The sequence below is a fragment of the Lissotriton vulgaris genome, chromosome 5 (assembly GCF_964263255.1).
Source record: "Lissotriton vulgaris chromosome 5, aLisVul1.2, whole genome shotgun sequence".
Classification (NCBI taxonomy): domain Eukaryota; kingdom Metazoa; phylum Chordata; class Amphibia; order Caudata; family Salamandridae; genus Lissotriton; species Lissotriton vulgaris.
Genome location: NC_141693.1, coordinates 314,812,674 through 314,831,661, shown reverse-complemented (window position 1 = coordinate 314,831,661; position 18,988 = coordinate 314,812,674). Strand labels below are relative to the sequence as shown.

Below are 18,988 nucleotides of genomic sequence, written 5' to 3'. Positions count from 1 at the left end.
TTTTGAGCAGGCGCAGATTCAACCCCCGAGGCAGAGTCCGCCAATAAAATGTCTTCACACTCACCAACAAGTCGTTCAATCCTGTCCATAACGAGGCTATTCGGCGTTTTCATGCTACTCTTCTTTAGAACCCTGTACAGGGTTTGTTCTTGAGGCCCCCCCAGTCCCTCCATTGTTTTTCGCTTGCCCATGACCGGTCACTTAAAGTAAAGGGTTACAGGTACCTTTAAAAGTAGTTGCAAACTGGTATGGCTTGATCCTGTCGGTAACGAGCAGCAGATGTCAGAGGGGTGGCCCAGCCCTGCCTCATCCTGGCTGAGACGGACGCGGACGGGCCCGCCCTTGGCCCGGGCTTCGCCCGGCGCACGTCCTGCACAGCGGGGCTGGTTTACGCTTAAAGGCTGTGTGACGTCAGGGGGAGGAGTGCAGTGATGGCGGCAGCAGCAGAGAATCCTGGTCCTGGGAGTCCTGCGTTCCTTCTCTCCCCTCCGGTGAGCTCCGCTGGTGTGAGGCACAAACCGCTGCGAGTGGCTCCCGCGGAGCGGGGGCTGAGAGCGGTGATGAGGGCAGTGGCTGGGGGAGGAGCGCAGTGATGGCGGCAGCAGAGGAGACTCCTGGTCGTGGGAGTCCCGCGTTCCTTCCCTCCCCTCCGGTGAGCTCCGCTGGTGTCGGGCATGAACCGCTGCGAACGGCACCCGCGGAGCGGGGGCTGCGAGCGGTGATAAGGGCAGTGGCTGGGGGAGGAGCGCAGTGATGGCAGCAGCAGCGGAGACTCCTGGGAGTAATCATTACAGAATAACTTGCACACATTCCATATGAACATTCTCCCAAACGGGTGAGTCATGTATTTTGATAAATCAAATTATATCAATATTTACATATCGGTGCTTGATGAGAGGTGAAGCAGCACAGTGTTCGTGTAGTGAGAAACTGGCGAAATCAAACTAATATATACAAAATGATAATGCCCGTCACAGTCAATACAATAATTCCATAGAGGGCAATGATATATTTGTGCATTTTGCCCAACTGCAATATTACAATCCAGGCTAATTTGTGTAAACCTTCAACGTTTCAACCCGCAGGAATGGAAATTTGTGAAACCGGGCCTCCATTAAGACAAACAATGCATACACCCTCTATGGTAAATAAAATTATCTGACCCAAGAGTAGTGTGCAATAATTCAGTCAAAATTGTAGTAAATAACGGTTTGGAAAGATCTCACCTTGAACTGGGGGAGTTGTTTTACTCGCAGAAAATACAGGAATGTGCAATGTAGTCAGGGCCACCAGACTTTTGCAGAATGGAAGGCCCAAATTTGGGGCATGGTTGACTAAATTAAGCAGCAAGAAGAGTGACATTATGCAGCGCATTATGCTGCAAAACAACATTATGAAGGTTTGTGCTTTTGCACTTCTGTTCTGATCGCTGCAATTGAAGACCGTACAAGACACCTTCAGAGCAACAGTGAGCCTGGCTCTCTGTCGATGTGCCAGGTGCTCTGTAATGCAGATAAACTCTGAAGGCGGTCTTGGACAAAAAGTACTTTTTCCCCACAAATGGGGGTGAACTTTGTGTTAGGGGTGCTCAACAGAATTGTGATCAAGACACCAGCATATTTGGCCTACTCATAGTGTAGTCATGTTGACTGCACCTTAATACTGGCATTTCGGCTCCCATACTACTCCAAGATGTAGTTGCACCAGAAAATATGAACTGTGCTGATAGTGATTTAATCACATACAAGGTGAACTGCTCAAAGTGTGTGTGATTTGTACCGTGCTTGGCTTCCGGTCGAAAAACGAACATCTTTTAAAGGAAAGGTCAGCAAATGCCTGTGATTTCCCTATAGCGTGGTCCTTTTGTGTTTGGGTCTGTCACATAAGTCCAAGGCCAACATCAGAAAGCCATCTGAGATCACAAGGTGAAACTCTATATGGCGAAGCATGGGGAGGCTTTGCGCAGGTCCCGCTTCAAGTCGAGGGTGCAGAATCTCACCAGGTCCTGCACCCGAAGTTGTTACTGAGGCCAATTTTTCTCACATTTGAAGTCTCATGAGCCTATGCAATGCATCTTTGGCATTCTTACTGCTCCCTCTGGCACGCCTACCGGCTCAAAGGATAAGCAGCGCCCTCTAATCTTGGCAGCATCTGGACTCGTTGAAACCACCTCAGGTTCTTTATTGGCACCTGGCTCGGTGCCCAAACCTGTGCCAAGCCCTTATTCATCAGTGCCGGCTCAGATGCCACGAACGCGGGAGGAGGCCCCACAACCCATTTTTCTGCCTGCCTCTAAGCCTGCTACAGCTCGACCGGGGCCACGTCCAGATCTTCTTGTACCGATTGTTAACCCATTGCACTCCGACACAATAACACTCCTGCTCGACCATGCACATACATTACTCCAGCTTTTTGGTTCGGACTTTGATCAGGGTTAGCCATATGGAGATGACATGGGAGAGAATGGAGAAGAATGTGCCACACATTAGGACTACTGGTACATGGAGTTATAAGAGCCCTATGGACTGGACACCTCGCCCAATACTTTGGTGGTTTCCTTCCCTGAGTCAACAACAAAGGAAAGTATTTCTTTTGCCACTGACATCAGAAGAACTGCGGAGGTCATTGACCTTCCCCTCCCCACTATGGAGGTTAAAACAAGTACCCTCACAGAGGTCCTACAGCCTGGCCAGGCACCCACAGAACCTCTTTCACGTTGTTGGGCACTTGGGCTGAGTACCACCAAATGTATCATTTGCTCAGTCTAGATACCACAGATTGTCTTGGCAGGGTTATGAAAACTAGCCTGGTGATACGGCGCAATGCATGGATAAGGTCCACAGGACTCAATGGACTTGCCTTTCATCGACTCCTGCCTGTTTGGTGAAAAGGCAGACTCCTACCTGGAACAATCAATATAAAGAAAGATGAGCCACAGCACGTTCATTGGGTCTCCCTACTACTGTCTGGTAATCCCTCAACAATTTGTTGTGACATCCCACAACAAACTCGAAGTGCCATACATCCATCCGATGGGAGTCAGGATCATTGACTTCAGGAGGAGTGGCCCAACATTACATCCAAATGATGGGACTGCCAGTTGTCCAGAGGCGCTACCCTTTCCATTGCATTTTCACGACCACACCTGCCGCTTCCAGCAGAACACCAGTCAGTTAACTACCTGTCAGTCTCATTAGGCCAACATAGCCCTAGAGAAGATACTGGTCTCGGAAGTGAGGACAGAGTGTTAGTCCCACTACTTCTTGTGACCAAGCACGATGGAAGTCTTGGACCTATCCTGGATCTTTGCCCACTCCACGCATTTCTGCTCAAACAGAAATTGAAGATGCTCACCCTGGGCCAGGTTCTATTTGCTCTCTATTTCAGAGACTGGATAGTGCTGTTGGACCTGCATGTTTCACATACTTATGCTGAAGGCCTTCAGGCGCTACCTGCAGTCTGCAGTTCATAGTGGGCCACAAGCAGATTAACTTTGCTCTGTTCCTGTGGAACTAATTGGATCATCAGAGGACTTGTCTTTTGGCACACTACTAGGTAGTAGCTTTAAATGCCAGATAAACTCGACCGATGACTCCTAGTGGATCACAAATGGCAATTGCACTCCTTAGTTTGGCATTGCATCATCCAATAGTGGGGAAATTCCGGGCTAGATCTGTTTGACACCGCTGAGAATGTACATGGTCAGCACTTTTATATGCTGCAGCTTCCCAGAAAGCTCTCTCTCGCAATGTATTCCACATTTAGTGGGGCGCGGGGACTCCTCCATGCCTTTCTGACACTACCTTTCCTACCCCAAGTTCTGAAGGAAATCATGAGTGATTGTGCAGAAGTTACCTTTGTGGCACCAAATTCGTACAGCATGGTGCATTACCCTGAACCTCTGGGCCTCAGCATCTGTCCTCTGATCAAGCTTTCGCTGTGGGAGGATCGCCTGTTGAAACAGGGAAGAGTCCTGCATCTGAGTCTGCACAATCTGCATCTCTGTGTATGGAGACGGAGTGGCAGCATGTGAGTTCTTTTGATCTTCCTCCCAAGGACAATGTCATCCTGGCGACCAGGTTCCCTTTCAAAAAATCAGATTATGAACGCCACTGGGACAAGTTAGTGACATGACATGTGACAGTTAAAACCATTTCAAGCAAAACTGTTTGTTGTGTTTGCTTTGTCCTTTTTCCTTGAAAAACTGGTGCTGCACTCCACCTGTGTTCCTACCGTAGGTGTTGACGCCTTTCCATGTAGAACAAGCCATCATGCTTCTGACCTTCTTTGCTCTGCCTCATCGATCGGAACAGGACAAAAGCATTTGTTTGGATCCCAGTCGTATCAAAGAACACCAGATGGATGATCAGCTCTTTGTGGGGTTCTATGGAGTAAAGAGGGGCAAGGTGGTACAGAAAAAGATCTGCTTGCGATGAATAGTCCTCTGCATTAAGATTTGCTATGCATTTGTTAATAAGCAACCTCTATAAGGTTTGAGAGCTCACTCCACCAGAGCCACAGCTGCCACCACTGATTTGGAGTGCGGAGTGTATGTCCTTGATAGGTCTGGCAACTGCGTAGGAATCAGTGCATACATTCACAAAGCATTGCTGCTTGGATAGTCGGGTCCATCTGGGTGTGCAATTTGCACTCTCGGTCTCACAGAACTTTTTAGTCTGAGCAATTTCCCAGATCCATCACCTAGGGAGGTTCTCTATTGATATGTATTCCTGAGGTGAGAATTCTGTAGTTTGAAGTATCCGTCAGTTACCTTTGGTAACGCTCTTTTTGGTGGATACTCCAGTTACAGGCAGAATCTTATCCCCATCTCGGGGCCCCCCTCGTTCACCCCTCCATCTGTTTTTGCGGTATTGGCTCCTCTATCTAAAATGATCCCGTCTAGCAATCAGCACACTGGTTCATTCATTCTTCTAAAGGGTCCGCATCGGAGAGTGCAGAAGAGTTTGCTCCAGCGGAAGCAGTGTATTTTTTTTATAATCATTCACACTAACCCTCCTACATCGTAGATAGGATTTATGCTATAACCAAAACCTTTGGGCCCATGAAAACTCAATAACCTCTTACAAATATCCGGTCTTTGGTAGAGCTAATAGGGACTTGATAATAAGAGACAGATCCTATTAACTTCATGAGAACCTATAATGAAGAAAATGCCTATCTAACAACCATAGTCACAATATATCAATAACTCATCACTAAAGACAAACTCTTAATACTTATCAAGTTACTTTTATCTAAATATTTCAAAATATGAATGGTCAGTACACACGTAAAAGGGAATCATAAATTCTGTGTTATTTCAATGTGACAGGTAAGTACACAATAAAAAAAATACAGTTCATTAACAAATTGGATTTTCTTACAGACCCAAATTCGGAGAAATACTAATGCACAGTGTGCAAAAGTCAGAAATAGCTAATCCTTCGGCCGAATTGGTACAGTTTAGGCAACATCACCAGCCGATGAAGGGCAAAGTAATCCGGATAGTCTCGCTCGGGATTTTCAAGGATAATAGCCAGCCAGAGTAGCATAGAGAGCACAGCAGCAAAGGCTCTCTTCCCATAGAAACAGCTGCTGCTACATTCTTTTCTCACAGTAATAATTATACCCCCAAATGTTTCAGTTATACAGTCCCACACGTTTCTCATTAGTCAGGACAATGAGGTGACCATCATCCGAGCCATTTCATCCAAATTTCTCTGTTAAAGTTCTTTGTTAGAAATGACTGTCATCATTGGTCTTCGGAAGTAGGAAACAGATACAGATTGTAGTTCCTTCATGTCCTCGGACTCGCATCCGCATGAGCTTGCAGCATAGTTGAAACAAACTGAGATCAGCTTGCATGTGTGGTGTTTATATGTGGCTCTGCTCATCACTTCTAGTCTTATGATACCACCTACAGGAGCTTAGAGGCACTGCTTTTGCGTTTTCCCCATCCAGTCGGGCACTTGTGGGGGGAGGGGGTTGGGGGGGGAAGAACTCATAAGGTAAGGAATCTGCTGTTCGAGCATCCCGCAGAAAGAGCTTTACTGAAGGTAAGTAACTTGTTCACTCCGGTAATACAAATAGACTGCATTTTGGAAACAAAATACCCATTCATCAGCGTTGTTTTACACCAGTGCGATTCTTATGACAAGTTCTGACAAGCAACCAGGTAAATGAGAACTATGTCAAAATATTTCTCGCTCACTGTGTAAGTCTCCAATATTGTGCTGGAGCTAGAGAAAAGAATGCCAGGCTGAGGGGATATTCAGAATGAGGAAACAGCGGCACATCCATGGACTAGGACTGAAGACCGAATGAGCGTTCTGCACATTGCAGACATCTAAGGTATATGCGAATTTACTACACCAGTGTAGGTTTCTGTTAGGGAATTTAAATGACGTCTGTTATATGCATTGCATTCAGTTTCTTATTTTCCTTCACTATGCTCTGATACTTATTGCAATAATGGTTTGCATTTTTTCTGAACAGTATGCTAGTATAGAATAAACATTTGTACATACACCATTGTTATTCGCTGATTTCTCAGAACAAAAGTAGTGGAGGTGCCTTTTGTAGGGTCCCTGGCAGGTGAGATGTAGTCTCCAGACAAGCTTCTTTCAGTGAAATAGCCAATGGGTGGGACAGTGAAACCTGTGTATGTTTTCCCAGTTCATCTGAGCCAAAAACAATCTGCAAAAGACCACATGAAATCTGCTGTAGGTTCTAATTCATTGGCAGACATCATTACAACACCTCATTGAAAAGTCAAACTATTTGAGCTGTAAATAAATTCATAATAATATAGCACTGCAATTACTTGAAGAAATAAGGATTTTTGTAGCTTTTAATGGTTTGTCTTGTGTGGTATTCCTGTAAGAGGCGTCCTGTATTCATTCAAGTTGGTAATGTTATGATTTCATTGTTTTACAGAACGTCCATGGCTGGTGGATACCTACAGCGAGTGGATAGAAAGATTGAAGGTAATACCTTGCTTTACCATTATTGAGGTCTCTAGCATGTAAAAAGCTGCTTACAGTAATTTTGCAGTTTGTGCTAACCTGTTCCCATTGGAGCAGGACCAAGGCAGATTTGTATTCGACTAGGTTTAGTCTGAGGTAACATGGTGAGCAAAAAAATTAACTTGAATACTGCCCTGAGTAATTACCAGGAGCTTAGATTAAGTCAAGCATTCCGTCCATCACCTTTTTTGTATTCTTCATTACAACTAGGGCTCCCGGTTTTATGGTATTTATTTTTTTAACATTTCCGTCTGTATTTATCCATATTTATTTTGTAGCAAGAAAAAAAAGATACTGTAGCTAGTATTTTTCCTCATTTATTTAAATTGACATGCACTAGGTTGTTTTGCTGTTTTTGTTTTCAATTGGAGCCTATGCTAAGCGCACATTACATATTGGGAGCAACCTTGCCTTCCTTTAAGAGTGCAGGCCAGTTACGTCCTACCCCGATGAGGCATGTAGATCGTGCCACCCCTATGTCCCTACTGAGGGAAAGAAAGCATGTTCTCCTGCCTGGTGGCTTATGGGCAAGGGGAGTCCCTCCCCATCACTACCCAGAGAAGTGAAACCTCTTTAGAGCCTATGGACACAAGAGCAAGTGGTAGTATGATGCCGAACAAGATCCGGAGATCACATGCAACAACCTACCATTACCACAAAGAAGCTTGCAAAAAACACGTTTCCGGGTAATTTAGGATGTGTTACTGAACTCATTGGTTTTAGGATGCCTGTATAGGATATGTTATTTTTGGAGTTCTTTCCCTGAACTCTGTTGCCATAGTTTATGTGTTAAATATTATGTAAGGTCCACGATTGGGGCGGTAATGGCGCTATCTCTTTTCTCCAGGCCGCAGTGTCTCCTTGCACTGTTGCACTCCGTGAGAGAGTGCTTTGTGACGTGGAGGCCAGGGCACTGCTTCGGTCCTCAGTGGGGTAATATCAGCATGCAGCCAGAGGACAAGTCAGTCGGGGCTGAATGCACATCTCCGAGCTGCAACCACACTGCTCACACACCACCACCCCCATTACCCCACAGCGTAAGAACCAATCTCTCCACACTCCTGTCCCTCTGCCTGAAAACACCGTCCCAACTACATTTAAAAAAAAAAAAATTACTGTTAATTTTAAATATATTTTTGCACCCAATGTGGGCCTAGCTCTTGGCACACAAAGCTAGCCCTCTGTTCTGAACGCCACATTTCAAGTGCGTCTCTCCACCCTATTACTGTAGGAAGATCACATTACTCACTGTCAATAGTGACAACATGTTCTCATTTCGGCTGTTTAGTTTATAAGGCACTGTAAAATAGGTAATGGGAACATCACTCCACCTTCAACAAGCCACTATATTTTAAAATAGTGTCCTAAATGCGCTCCTTTCTTATCTGGTCAGTGCCACCTAATAGTTGTTGGAGGCATGTCTGCCCCGTGCCCTGCCACATCAACCTCCTTCTCCCTCCCATACAAAATACAAAACAAAAGGGTTGTTGGGCCTGCAGCCGATGTCCTGGGGTGTTTTCACACCTCTTAATGGGCATCGCTGCTTGCACTGCTCGAACAATTTAAACCTTGCATAACAAATGCTGCGAGGGGGGCTGGAGGGCCTCCGCAGACACTGCGCTCTCAGCTGCACTTTTTCAGCAGTTTCTGATTTCCTTTGGCAGCCCCTGTGCACCTCTGACTCGGATTTCACAGTGGAGCACAGAGGCGGCAGGATTATTTTGTAAGTATTTTCCCATTTCTATATATAAATACAGACGAAAACCAAAAAGGTTTCCGTCTGTATTTATATGTAAAAATCCGTTTAAACGGAAAACCGGGAGCCCTAATTACAACGTTCTAAGTGTGATGGGTAATCCCTGATGTGGGCCCATGCTCACTGTGCTACTGGAACCAAGCAGCACCTGATTGAACAGGTCCAACCAGCTTGAAACCGGTCTCAATGTGAATGTGTTCCAGTTGAGAGGACCTAACTTGGCAGTTCACAACGACTGTTTCAATTGGAGCAGGGTAAAGGCTGATTTGTATCTGACTGGGTCTAATTTGTGGTTGCATGGGGTGCAAAAAACTGATGGACTGTGATGTGGCCCCGAGTATTTGGGATGTGGCCCGAGTAATTACCAGTGGCTGCAATTAATTCACACATTCCGTCCATCACTTTTTTGTAAACTTCATTAAAGTAATTTCAGACGCCTTGCTTTACATTCCACAAAGAGTTTCTCTGGAAACCTACATTACATACATATTCAAGAGTAGATATAATCCAAATGAAACACTCACTTGCACTCCAACTTTGTTGGTGAGGCCTTGTCTACAGCACACATACCTCAAACCAAGCAGTTTAAGGTAGATACATATGCTTTGCATACTCCGACCCATCTAGTGTTGGGTCCGGATGTTTGCAAGTTGTTTTTCTTCCAAGAAGTCTTTTCTAGTCAAAAGGTAAGGTGATTCCTCCTTTCGATGATATTGCGCTTGTGCTTCAATTCCATTGTTACATTGTTTTCTTTCCGCCATCGGGTTTGGACGTGGTTTGCAACGCTCTGGTTCAAAACTGTCCTTCTGGTTCCTTTCGGTGCGCAATCCACTGTACCCTCGATGATATTGTTATCGTACGCGTTTTCACTATTCTCCATTTTGAATCGATTGGGAAACTCTTCATCCTTCAGGCTTTGCTGCATGGATTGACTTCTACTCCGTTCCGTACTAGCAGGCCTTCTGCAGATGGAACGGACTCTGTTTCAGGTTTGCTCTTGGTGCCACTCCAAGTACCCTCGCACCGACCTGCGTCAAGTCTGCTACTTGTCTCGCACTGGAGCACAAAGAAAAAAATTGTGAAGCTTGTTCGTTCCGATCAAAAAAGACTCTCAGGGATTATCTGGCTTGACGGAGAGACATGCAGCGGCAAAACCTACATCAAACTCACTATATCTTCGGAGTAGAATCCAAACACGGAGAGGTCAAGGCGTCGGCAGCGGAAGAAGAGGAAAACTTCTCTATCCCAGAATTGGACTCTGATCTAGAAATAGAGTTGGAGTCCGAAGACCTTCCACCAGGACAGGGTACCGTGAGTACTAAAGCCCCTTTACCCCCCAAACTCTCTTCAACTAAACACAAGCCTTCCGGACCACCTCTGCCTCGGGCGATGGTTGGCACTGAGATAATGTTTCTAACGCCTGCCCTGTGGCCAGGCACCAAAACATCCAGTCAAGCCTTCAGGCTCGGACCGAGTCGAGAAAAGCAGTCTTCGGAACCAAAACCTTCCTCTCCGAAAGACAAGTCTGGTTCGGTACAGAAACCTTTGGTGCCGAAATCGAAAGATGTCCTTCCAAAGCCTCTTGAACTGATCCTAGAGCTAAAGAGGGAAAAGCTAGACCCTTAGCAGAATTTTTTTTATATCAACCCAGATACTGGTTATATTTTGGTTAAAACACCTTCCAAAACGAAAGTTAGCTCAGCGGGCACTAGCTATAAAATTCCTCTCAAGAAAAAGGACATGGCTACAAGCTCTATTTACCTTAATCCTCATTTCCCTCCACCATCTTCACCACTACCACCATTGCCATGCTCAGATCTTTACACATAACACCTCAGGGGTCTCTACTTACACAACCTGATATAGGGGGATGAAATTGACAATAGTCATTTACCAACAGATCCATGTGATGACTACAACATTGATCCACCCATTGATAATGATCCGGATTTATATCCTGCAAAGCCATCACCTCCAGATGATAATATTTATATCCTGCAAAGCCATCACCTCCAGATGATAATGTAGCTTACCAAGATGATAGGATCTACACATAGGACAAGTCAGAGTCTACCTATGTTAAAATGCATGATGAGACATGCCGATTGAAACCTTAAAAACCCTGTTCGTGTCCGCATATTGACAACTATGTTTGACAAAAAGTATAAACCTCCACCATCCAATCTCATTTTTATTAAAGGACAGTTGCCTTTAGATTTACTTGTAGTCTCTAATGCTTGGAAGAGAGCAAATTCACAAACTTCTTCAGATGCACCTCCCCCAGATAAAGAATCTAAGTTGATTGATGCATCTGGTAAGAGTAGCTGCTCAAGCTGCTAACCACTGGTGTATTGCCAACACGCAGGGCCTACTAGCAAGGTATATTAGAGCCCACTATGTCAAAATAGAAGACCTAATTGAACACTTCCCAGAAGATCATAAGACAAAAGCACAGGAATTATTACAAGAAGGTAAACTCATATCTAATTCCTCCATTAGATGTGCTTTAAATGCTGCTGACACTGCAGCAAGAAAAATTAATATCTACAACGACATGCATGGCTTAGAATTTCAGGTTTTAAAACAGAATTTCAACAGTCTATTCTAAATACTCCTTTTAACAAACACCTTTTTGGGCCTCAAGTAGATGAGGCCCTAGAACAAATGAAAAAAGACAGATGATTGCGAAGTCTATGGGAGCGCTTCAGTCCCCATCAAACAGAGGCTCCTTCCTCCGCTCATTTTATAGAAGAGGGTCTAAAAATGCGTCCTCAGGCCCTGATGCTTCCTCCTGTAAAGGATACACACATTCTTCTTCAAGATGTTTCAAGAGCGGAGGATACAGAGAAAACAGCTTCAACGGTAGAGGTAAAAGCACACCCAACACGTAGCTCCCCTTCCCCCAATAAACAGTGACTTGCCTACATTTCCCCTGATCATTTAACACCTGTCGGGGCAAGACTTAACCAATTTCTCTCCATTTGGCAATCTATAACCTCGGACAAATGGGTGCTAGACATTATCCGACATGGTTATTGCCTGGAGTTTTTCAACAATTCTCCCAATATACCACCTTGCATTCAGAAACTCTCGGCAGAGCACCTACAGTTCCTCAAACAGGTGCTAGATTCTTTAACAAAAGGAGCCATAGAACCAGTTCCATTACAGTGCTAAGGGTCAGGGGTTTACTCTCTTACTTTCTAATCCCCAAAAAGGACGGCTACCTAAGAATAATTTTTGACCAAAGAATGTTAAACCTATACATACTGTCAGAACATTTCCATATGGTTACTCTTCAACAAGTACTTCCACTACTACAGCAAGGCAATTTTATGTCCACACTAGACTTAAAAGATGCATACTTTAACATTTCAGTTCACCCAGCACATCTGAAATATCTTAGATGTGTAATAGCAGGAAAAAACTGTCAGTTCAAAGTACTTTCATTCAGGGTTACTACTGCTCCCAGAGTGTCTTCCCATACTTGGGCGATTAGCTCATCAAAAGCCAGCACACACCAAAAGTGTTTGCAACATACTCCGACCACATTAGACCTACTCAACCAATTGGGTTTTGCAGTCAATACGCAAAAGTCTAATTTTCTGCCTTCGCACATACAGTCCTATTTGGGAGTGACTCTAAACACTCACACAGCTTTAGCCTCTCCCAATGCAGCCAGGATTCGAAATATTTAAACTCTGTTACAGCAGTTTCAGACCAACCAATACTTATAAGTCAGGACTTTCATGCAACTGCTAGGAATGATCGCATCATGCATTGCAATGTCGCCTCATACAAGACTACACATGCATCCCCTACAAGAATGCTTAGCACGTCAATGGAATCAATCACAGGGTCAATTAACAGATCTAGTGTTGGTAGACAGCTGCACCCATCGCCCTCTGCAGTGGTGGAACACACAAAACTTATCAAAAGGGCGGCCCTTCATCAACCCTGTTCCGCAGATGGTGCTAACAGCAGACTCTTCTCACAGGTTGGGGTGCCCATCCACAGAACTTGACAATTCAGGGTCTGTGGCACAAAAGCCCCCACATCAACTATCTAGATCTTCTAACTGTGTATCTAGCACTGAAAGCCTTTGAGTCTCACCTCATAGGGAAAGTTGTCTTAGTCCGCACAGACAATATGACAGATATGTACTATGTACAAAAAAAGGGGGACAAAACTCTTTGCAACTATCACACCTCTCTATGACCATTTAGCGTTGGGTAATCTCTTACAGAATTTATCTTCTGTCAGAACACCTCCCAGGAGTGAACAATCAAATTGCCGACCTCCTCATCAGATGCAGCAACAAATGCATGAGTGGGAACTTCATCACCAGGATTCTCCTTCCATACTGCCAAAACCTGGGATTCCCACAAATAGATCCGATTGCCACAGCAGATAACTCAAAATGCCCAGACTTTGCCTCCAGATTCCCACACCTCCTATCCAAAGGCAATGCCCTATGTATGAATTGGTCAGGGATATTTGTTAATGCTTTTCTGCCTCTCCCTCTCCTTTCGTTTCTGGTTCAGAGGCTCCGGCAAACCTCGCTCACACTGATTTTAGTGGCTCCTACATGGGCCTGTCAGCCGTGGTTCACCACACCCTTAGAACTATCAGTGGTTCCACATCAAAAGCTGCATCTCTGTTCCAGCCGTCTCACTCAGAACCATGGAGAAATCAAACAGCCAAACCCCAAGGAGCTCAATCTAGCGATTTGGCTCCTGAAGTCATAGAGTTTGGATACTTACATTTGCCACCAGATTGTATCACTATTGAAGCAAGAAAGTCTCCCACCAGAGCATGTTATGTGTCAAAATGGAAAAGATTTGTTGTATAGTGTAACAACAACAATATTGAACTGCTAGATGCCTCCATTCAAAATATTGTTTGTTACTTTTGCATCTCCAACAAGTTGGTCTAGCCTACACATCCATTCAACTGCACCTTGCAGCAGTAGCCGCATATTTGCAAAACAAATATTTATCTTTGTTCAAGTTTCCTGTAATTAAAGCCTTTATGGAAGGCTTAAAAAGAGTAATACCACCTAGAGTACCTCCTGCACCAATTTGGAATCTGTACATCGTGCTTGCCAGACTCATTGGGTCCACCTTTTGAGCCATTACACAATTGTCCATTACAGTTTCTTTCATGGAAGGTTACCTTCCTTATTGCTATCAGTTCATTAACACCTTAGCTGCGGCGCAAATATCCCTCCCCAGTGCTGCGCTGTCCATTGGAACTAGTGCTGAATGGACGTCCAATGGTCGTGCGCAGCACTGGGGAGGTAGCGCTCGTGACGACCGTTGGCCGTCGGCAGCGCTTAAGAGGTTAAGGAGAGTTATTTATTTTTATTTATTTGATGAGCTTTATATAGCGCTGGCTAGACCCATAGGTATCAGAGCGCTTTGCATGAGGTTACACATTGTTACAAAGTTACATCAGTCTTCTGGTCAATATACAGCTTAGATCGGCTATCCCATGAAGTCAGCAATGTTCCAATTTTATGCAATCATATGAAAAATATAAAACATCCATAAATAAAAACATGTCAATATTACATTATCACGTCTATAAATAGTAAGTGCCTCAATCGTCAATCCATGCTATCGGTTATTAATATGATAATAATTTATCTTCAAACAACTGCAACTCATAATCATAAAGTGCTGTCTATCTCAGGGCATAAGCGTTCCTCTATAGGAGTTCGTAAGTTGATTATTATTTTAAACCTGGCTATACTTACAATTCAGTTAAGGGTGGAACCTCACGAACAACCTGGGACAAGATATTCTGGCACCTGAACCATACACTCAACAGAAATCTGCTTATAGCAAATACAATAAGTAGTTGCCTCCTGCTTCGGCATTCTAAGAATGCTGCGTAAAGTGTTGCCTTTGCTACCCCCTCAAGGAAGAAAGCTCGTGGTGCAGGCACTTGTCTTATCCCGCCTGGACTATGGCAGCGCTCTTTATCTCGGCGCTCCCTGTGCGGTCTTTAAGAAACTTCAAACCATTCAAAATTATGTTGCAAGGATTCTTGAGGGTACTCCAACCTGCCAGTCCGCTAAACCTGCCCTTAGGTCTTTACATTGGCTTCCTATTCAGGAAAGAGTCCACTTTAAAGCCCTCTACACCACCCATAAGATGCTAGGGGGTGTGGGACTGGCTATCATTTCTTCCTTAGTCCAGCCCTACCAAGCCAACAGACTGTTACATTCAGTTGACCTCCACCTGGCGTCTGTTCCAGAATCAAGAGGTCCAGAAATGGCGGCCGGCTCTTCTCCTACACCCCGCTAAACTCTGGAACTCCTTGCTACTTCAGCTGTGTAAAGAGCCAAACCACACCGTCTTCCGCAAGAGGCTCAAAACCTGGCTTTTCCCAAATTGATTGCCACAGCTTAGTGCGGTTCTGCCCTAGCGCTGGGATGCCTTCGGGTACCCATGCGCTTTATAAATGCTATTTCATTCAATTTCATTTCATGGTCTACTGTTATTTAGCCATACTTCCAATGGCCCATTTTTGCCTTAGCCATCTACAGTGTGGGGCTGGTTTGAATATTTAAACCGGGCTCATTTTGATTTCCATACTTCGCCTGGATAGCCCATGCCTTCCAAACCATCTTCCATGTCAGTTATTTGGGATGAAAGTCATATTGGAGAACCTCTGCTGTAGATAGAATTCCATACTAAGCGCCAGTCAGCGACGATGCGAAGTCTTTGGTGAACACTGCACTGTAAAAGTACTCGGAACATCACCTCACAACGATTCACTCACCTAATTATGTGAAGATTGGATTATTGAGCAGCCCACAAATCATTCCCAACAGCCCTTTCACTGAAGAAACCACTTCTGTTTATTACCAGCCTCTCAGGAGACTTTGATAAGTCTGGTGGTTATACTGAGCATAGCCTAAATATCAGGTGACTTAAAATCTGTCTATAAAAGTAGACAATACGTTGTACAAATTGTATAAGGTTGATGTTTAATGATACCTGTTAGGACAATGTGGTTTAAGAATTAATACACATGTCACTTTGGGTCTCTGGGTTGCCCCTTTGGTATATGCAAATTGTGTGAGATATTGCTTACACTTGTTTTGCTTTGAAAATGTGTGTGAAAAGTGCCGGAAGTGCAAAAAACTGCATATAAATTATGGATTCTTGCCAACTTCTGTAAAAGGTTAAAATCCACTTAAAATACACTGCTCTTGCTACGAGTCTGTGACGCCCCCAGGAGTCGGCAACTTGTTTACAGCATCCCTTTTCAGGATGAGGAGGCTCGGTCCCACCACCAGAGTCGACTGTCTTCTTGTAAAAAGAAGCCAGCTTTCCAAAACCCGTATGACATGATTGGGTCAGTTGCAGTGCAAGCACAAGCTCTCTTTTGTTTTTTTGGCACTAGTTTGCAACCCACTGAGCCATTTCCATTACGGAACCGATGCCCCTCAGATACCTCCTCCCGCCTCCCGTGTGTCACCTCTACTGCTACCGGCCTTACTCCTCCCTTTGCTCCCAACCACAGAAACCCCAGCCTGGGAGCCCTTCATTCAGTGCCTCAAGTTTCTCACCTGAAAACAGATCAGTCAATGCTCCTCAACCCAGACACAAAGCAATCCTTAAATCGAAATAAAGTACTTACATAACTGACCTGTACTTTTCACCACCAAAAAGCAATAGTAGTGTGCCTCCACCTCCGATCAGAGCCGCCAACTGACCATTGACACCGCATCACCCTGCAGCTACCAGTAGTAATTCACAATTCCATATTCCAGCCTACCTGTGCTCTGCTGTGCCAGTCCTCTCACTGCCCCTTCTGCAGGTTTCTCCCTTCGCCTTACCCTCTGTCCTCCAGACAAGTGTAGCTCCACTTTCAAAGTTTACTTCTCCTACCCAAACCCTACGTGCATACATCCCTCCCGCTTGACCATCCGTACTCCCTTGTCTTCTGCTGATCTCACAACCAGACAAGTGCAAATTAATCAGCATTTACTCACAGCCTCACGAAGCTAGCCGCACCTCACTCTTTCACCACTATACCCTCCCACACCCTCCCAAACTTCACGCTACACATGACACCTTAAAACTTCCCTCTCACCAACCTTCCTTCACACTCACCCCCCGTGGGGTCACTGCAAACCCTCCAGATACTGACATCTGAATGTGGCAGATACCTTCACTTTCGCAGCCCCCCAAAGTTATTACCCCGTACTACATCCACCTACGATTTCACTCTTGCTCCCAAAATACAGAGGGGGTCTCTCTCTCCCTCTCCCTCGCCCCCCCTCCCCCCTCCCCTTTTCCCACTCCCTCTCCTCCTCCCCCTCCTCCCCCTCCTGTCCCCCTCCCCCTCTCCCCTCTCTCTCTCTCTCTCTCTCTCTCTCTCTCTCTCTCTCTCTCTCCCAACCCCTCTCTCTCTCTCTCTCTCTCTCTCCCAACCTCTCTCTCGCCCAACTGCAGAACTGTAAAATTCAAACCATCCTATTCAGAAACTAAATAACACACCAAAACAACAATAGGTATTGGGGCAGGAATGGAAAAGTGGTAAAATATTGGACCTTGTGCTGCATTAAAATGACATCTTTCAGCCTCTGCTGAGCTCTACAAACTTTGCGTGTTTAATGTCCAGTGTTTAGGCTGGAGCTGCCATGTGCCAAGTCTGTAAGCTTCACTGCACATTGATTTTTATGTAAATGCACATTTTAGTCATTTTGTTAGACCATTGCTTGCACTGTAGACATGCTCTTCTTCCCCGGCTTGACTAAGGTTTGTATTATTTGCCATCGCCCGAGGAGCTCAGAGCTGGTGAAATGGTTAGGATGAAACCTGCTGTAGTATGTTGAATGCAGTAAATGTTTGTTTTAATACGATTTCAAGTTTTATTCTCCCTATTGTGTTTTGCCCAAAGAGGCTGTGGCTTTAACAACAACATTGCGCGTTTCATGCGTTTTAAACTACTTTTGTTTTCTAGGGTCCCTCTCACAAATGTGCCTTAATATTCGTAGATAACAGCGGCATAGACATCATTTTGGGAGTTTTCCCTTTCGTCCGAGAGCTTCTCTCCAGAGGCACAGAGGTATGGTTTTCAGTTTAACATTGTCATTCATTTGCCACAAAACTGGAATAGTTGCTAGTTACCACTTCTTGAGAAACCATTCGTGATAGCAGAACACATTTGAGAGATGTCTAACTTTTTTGAGTAACACTACTTTAGATGCATGTTATTGAGAACTTTTTCTTGAAATCAGTAATGCTAACCTATTCCTCCCACAAACCTTCCTCCGTTTTCGCTTAATCTGGGGCCAAACCCTTTCTTGAAGAATCATGGCAATGTGTGTTGATTGTACTAGGAGATGTATCCTATTTATTGCAAAATCCTATAAATGACGACTGAAAAAAAACCACTGCTCACAATGTTAGTTTACCTATTGAACACCAGCGTTTTAATAGCGACATTTATGTAGGTTGTTTCCCTACATAGAGGATAATGCAAAATATACAGCTATGTAGGTCTTTTAGAAAAGCTTATGTTTGTTGTTCTTAAATGCTTTTTGAGTTATGTAATTTGCATTTGAAACATTGCAGTTCATACATTAAATAATAATCTTGGTTAACTTTTGCTTCCTTACAAATATTGATCATTACAGGCAATTATCGAACATTAAAGCACAAATGGTGCACAGCTAGTAAAAATACAATAAGCGGCATACCAGTGTTGCTTTTTCCAGTAGTTTCTGTGGACCACGCTTTGGATTTGGTAGCGAATTGTTATAGGTGGTCTTTAGTTATCCAGCTTTTCTGCGCGGGATGGCAGTGTCCACGATCAAGATGACCCCTGAACTCCTTTGTACCTGCAGATGCAAATATTGCAGCAGCCAGATGTGGGATCTCTGGTTTGAGTGATGTGGTCCTAGAAAGCATCCGCTCGTACGGTTTAGCGCTTCAAAGAGTAGAGTATACTCTTGAGATTTCATACCACTATAAGTAATAGCGGTTACTATAATCAGATTGAGTGGTACTCCTTTTATAAGCCTGTTGTGAGTTGTGTCTGAAGACCTCAACCATTGTCCACGTTTGTGCGTTATAAATGAGTATTGATCATTCTAGTATCTTCTAGAGGTCCGGCAAACAATTGTGCGTCGAAACTCGGCCTCATTTCCCATAGATCAGCAGATGAGCATGCGGTTTAATTTCTCATC

The 18,988-nt window shown here is 44.5% G+C and overlaps 1 protein-coding gene across 1 annotated transcript in view; it reads left to right on the top strand.

Annotated features, from left to right (window-relative positions):
* The window catches only part of PANK4 (pantothenate kinase 4 (inactive)), a 482,323-nt gene that overhangs the window by 370,675 nt on the left and 92,660 nt on the right, over positions 1–18,988 (top strand). The window contains exons 15-16 of the mRNA XM_086921549.1: positions 6,937–6,986; positions 17,761–17,865. Coding sequence (XP_086777675.1) covers positions 6,937–6,986; positions 17,761–17,865 — 155 coding nt within the window. The remainder of the gene's footprint in view (positions 1–6,936; positions 6,987–17,760; positions 17,866–18,988) is intronic.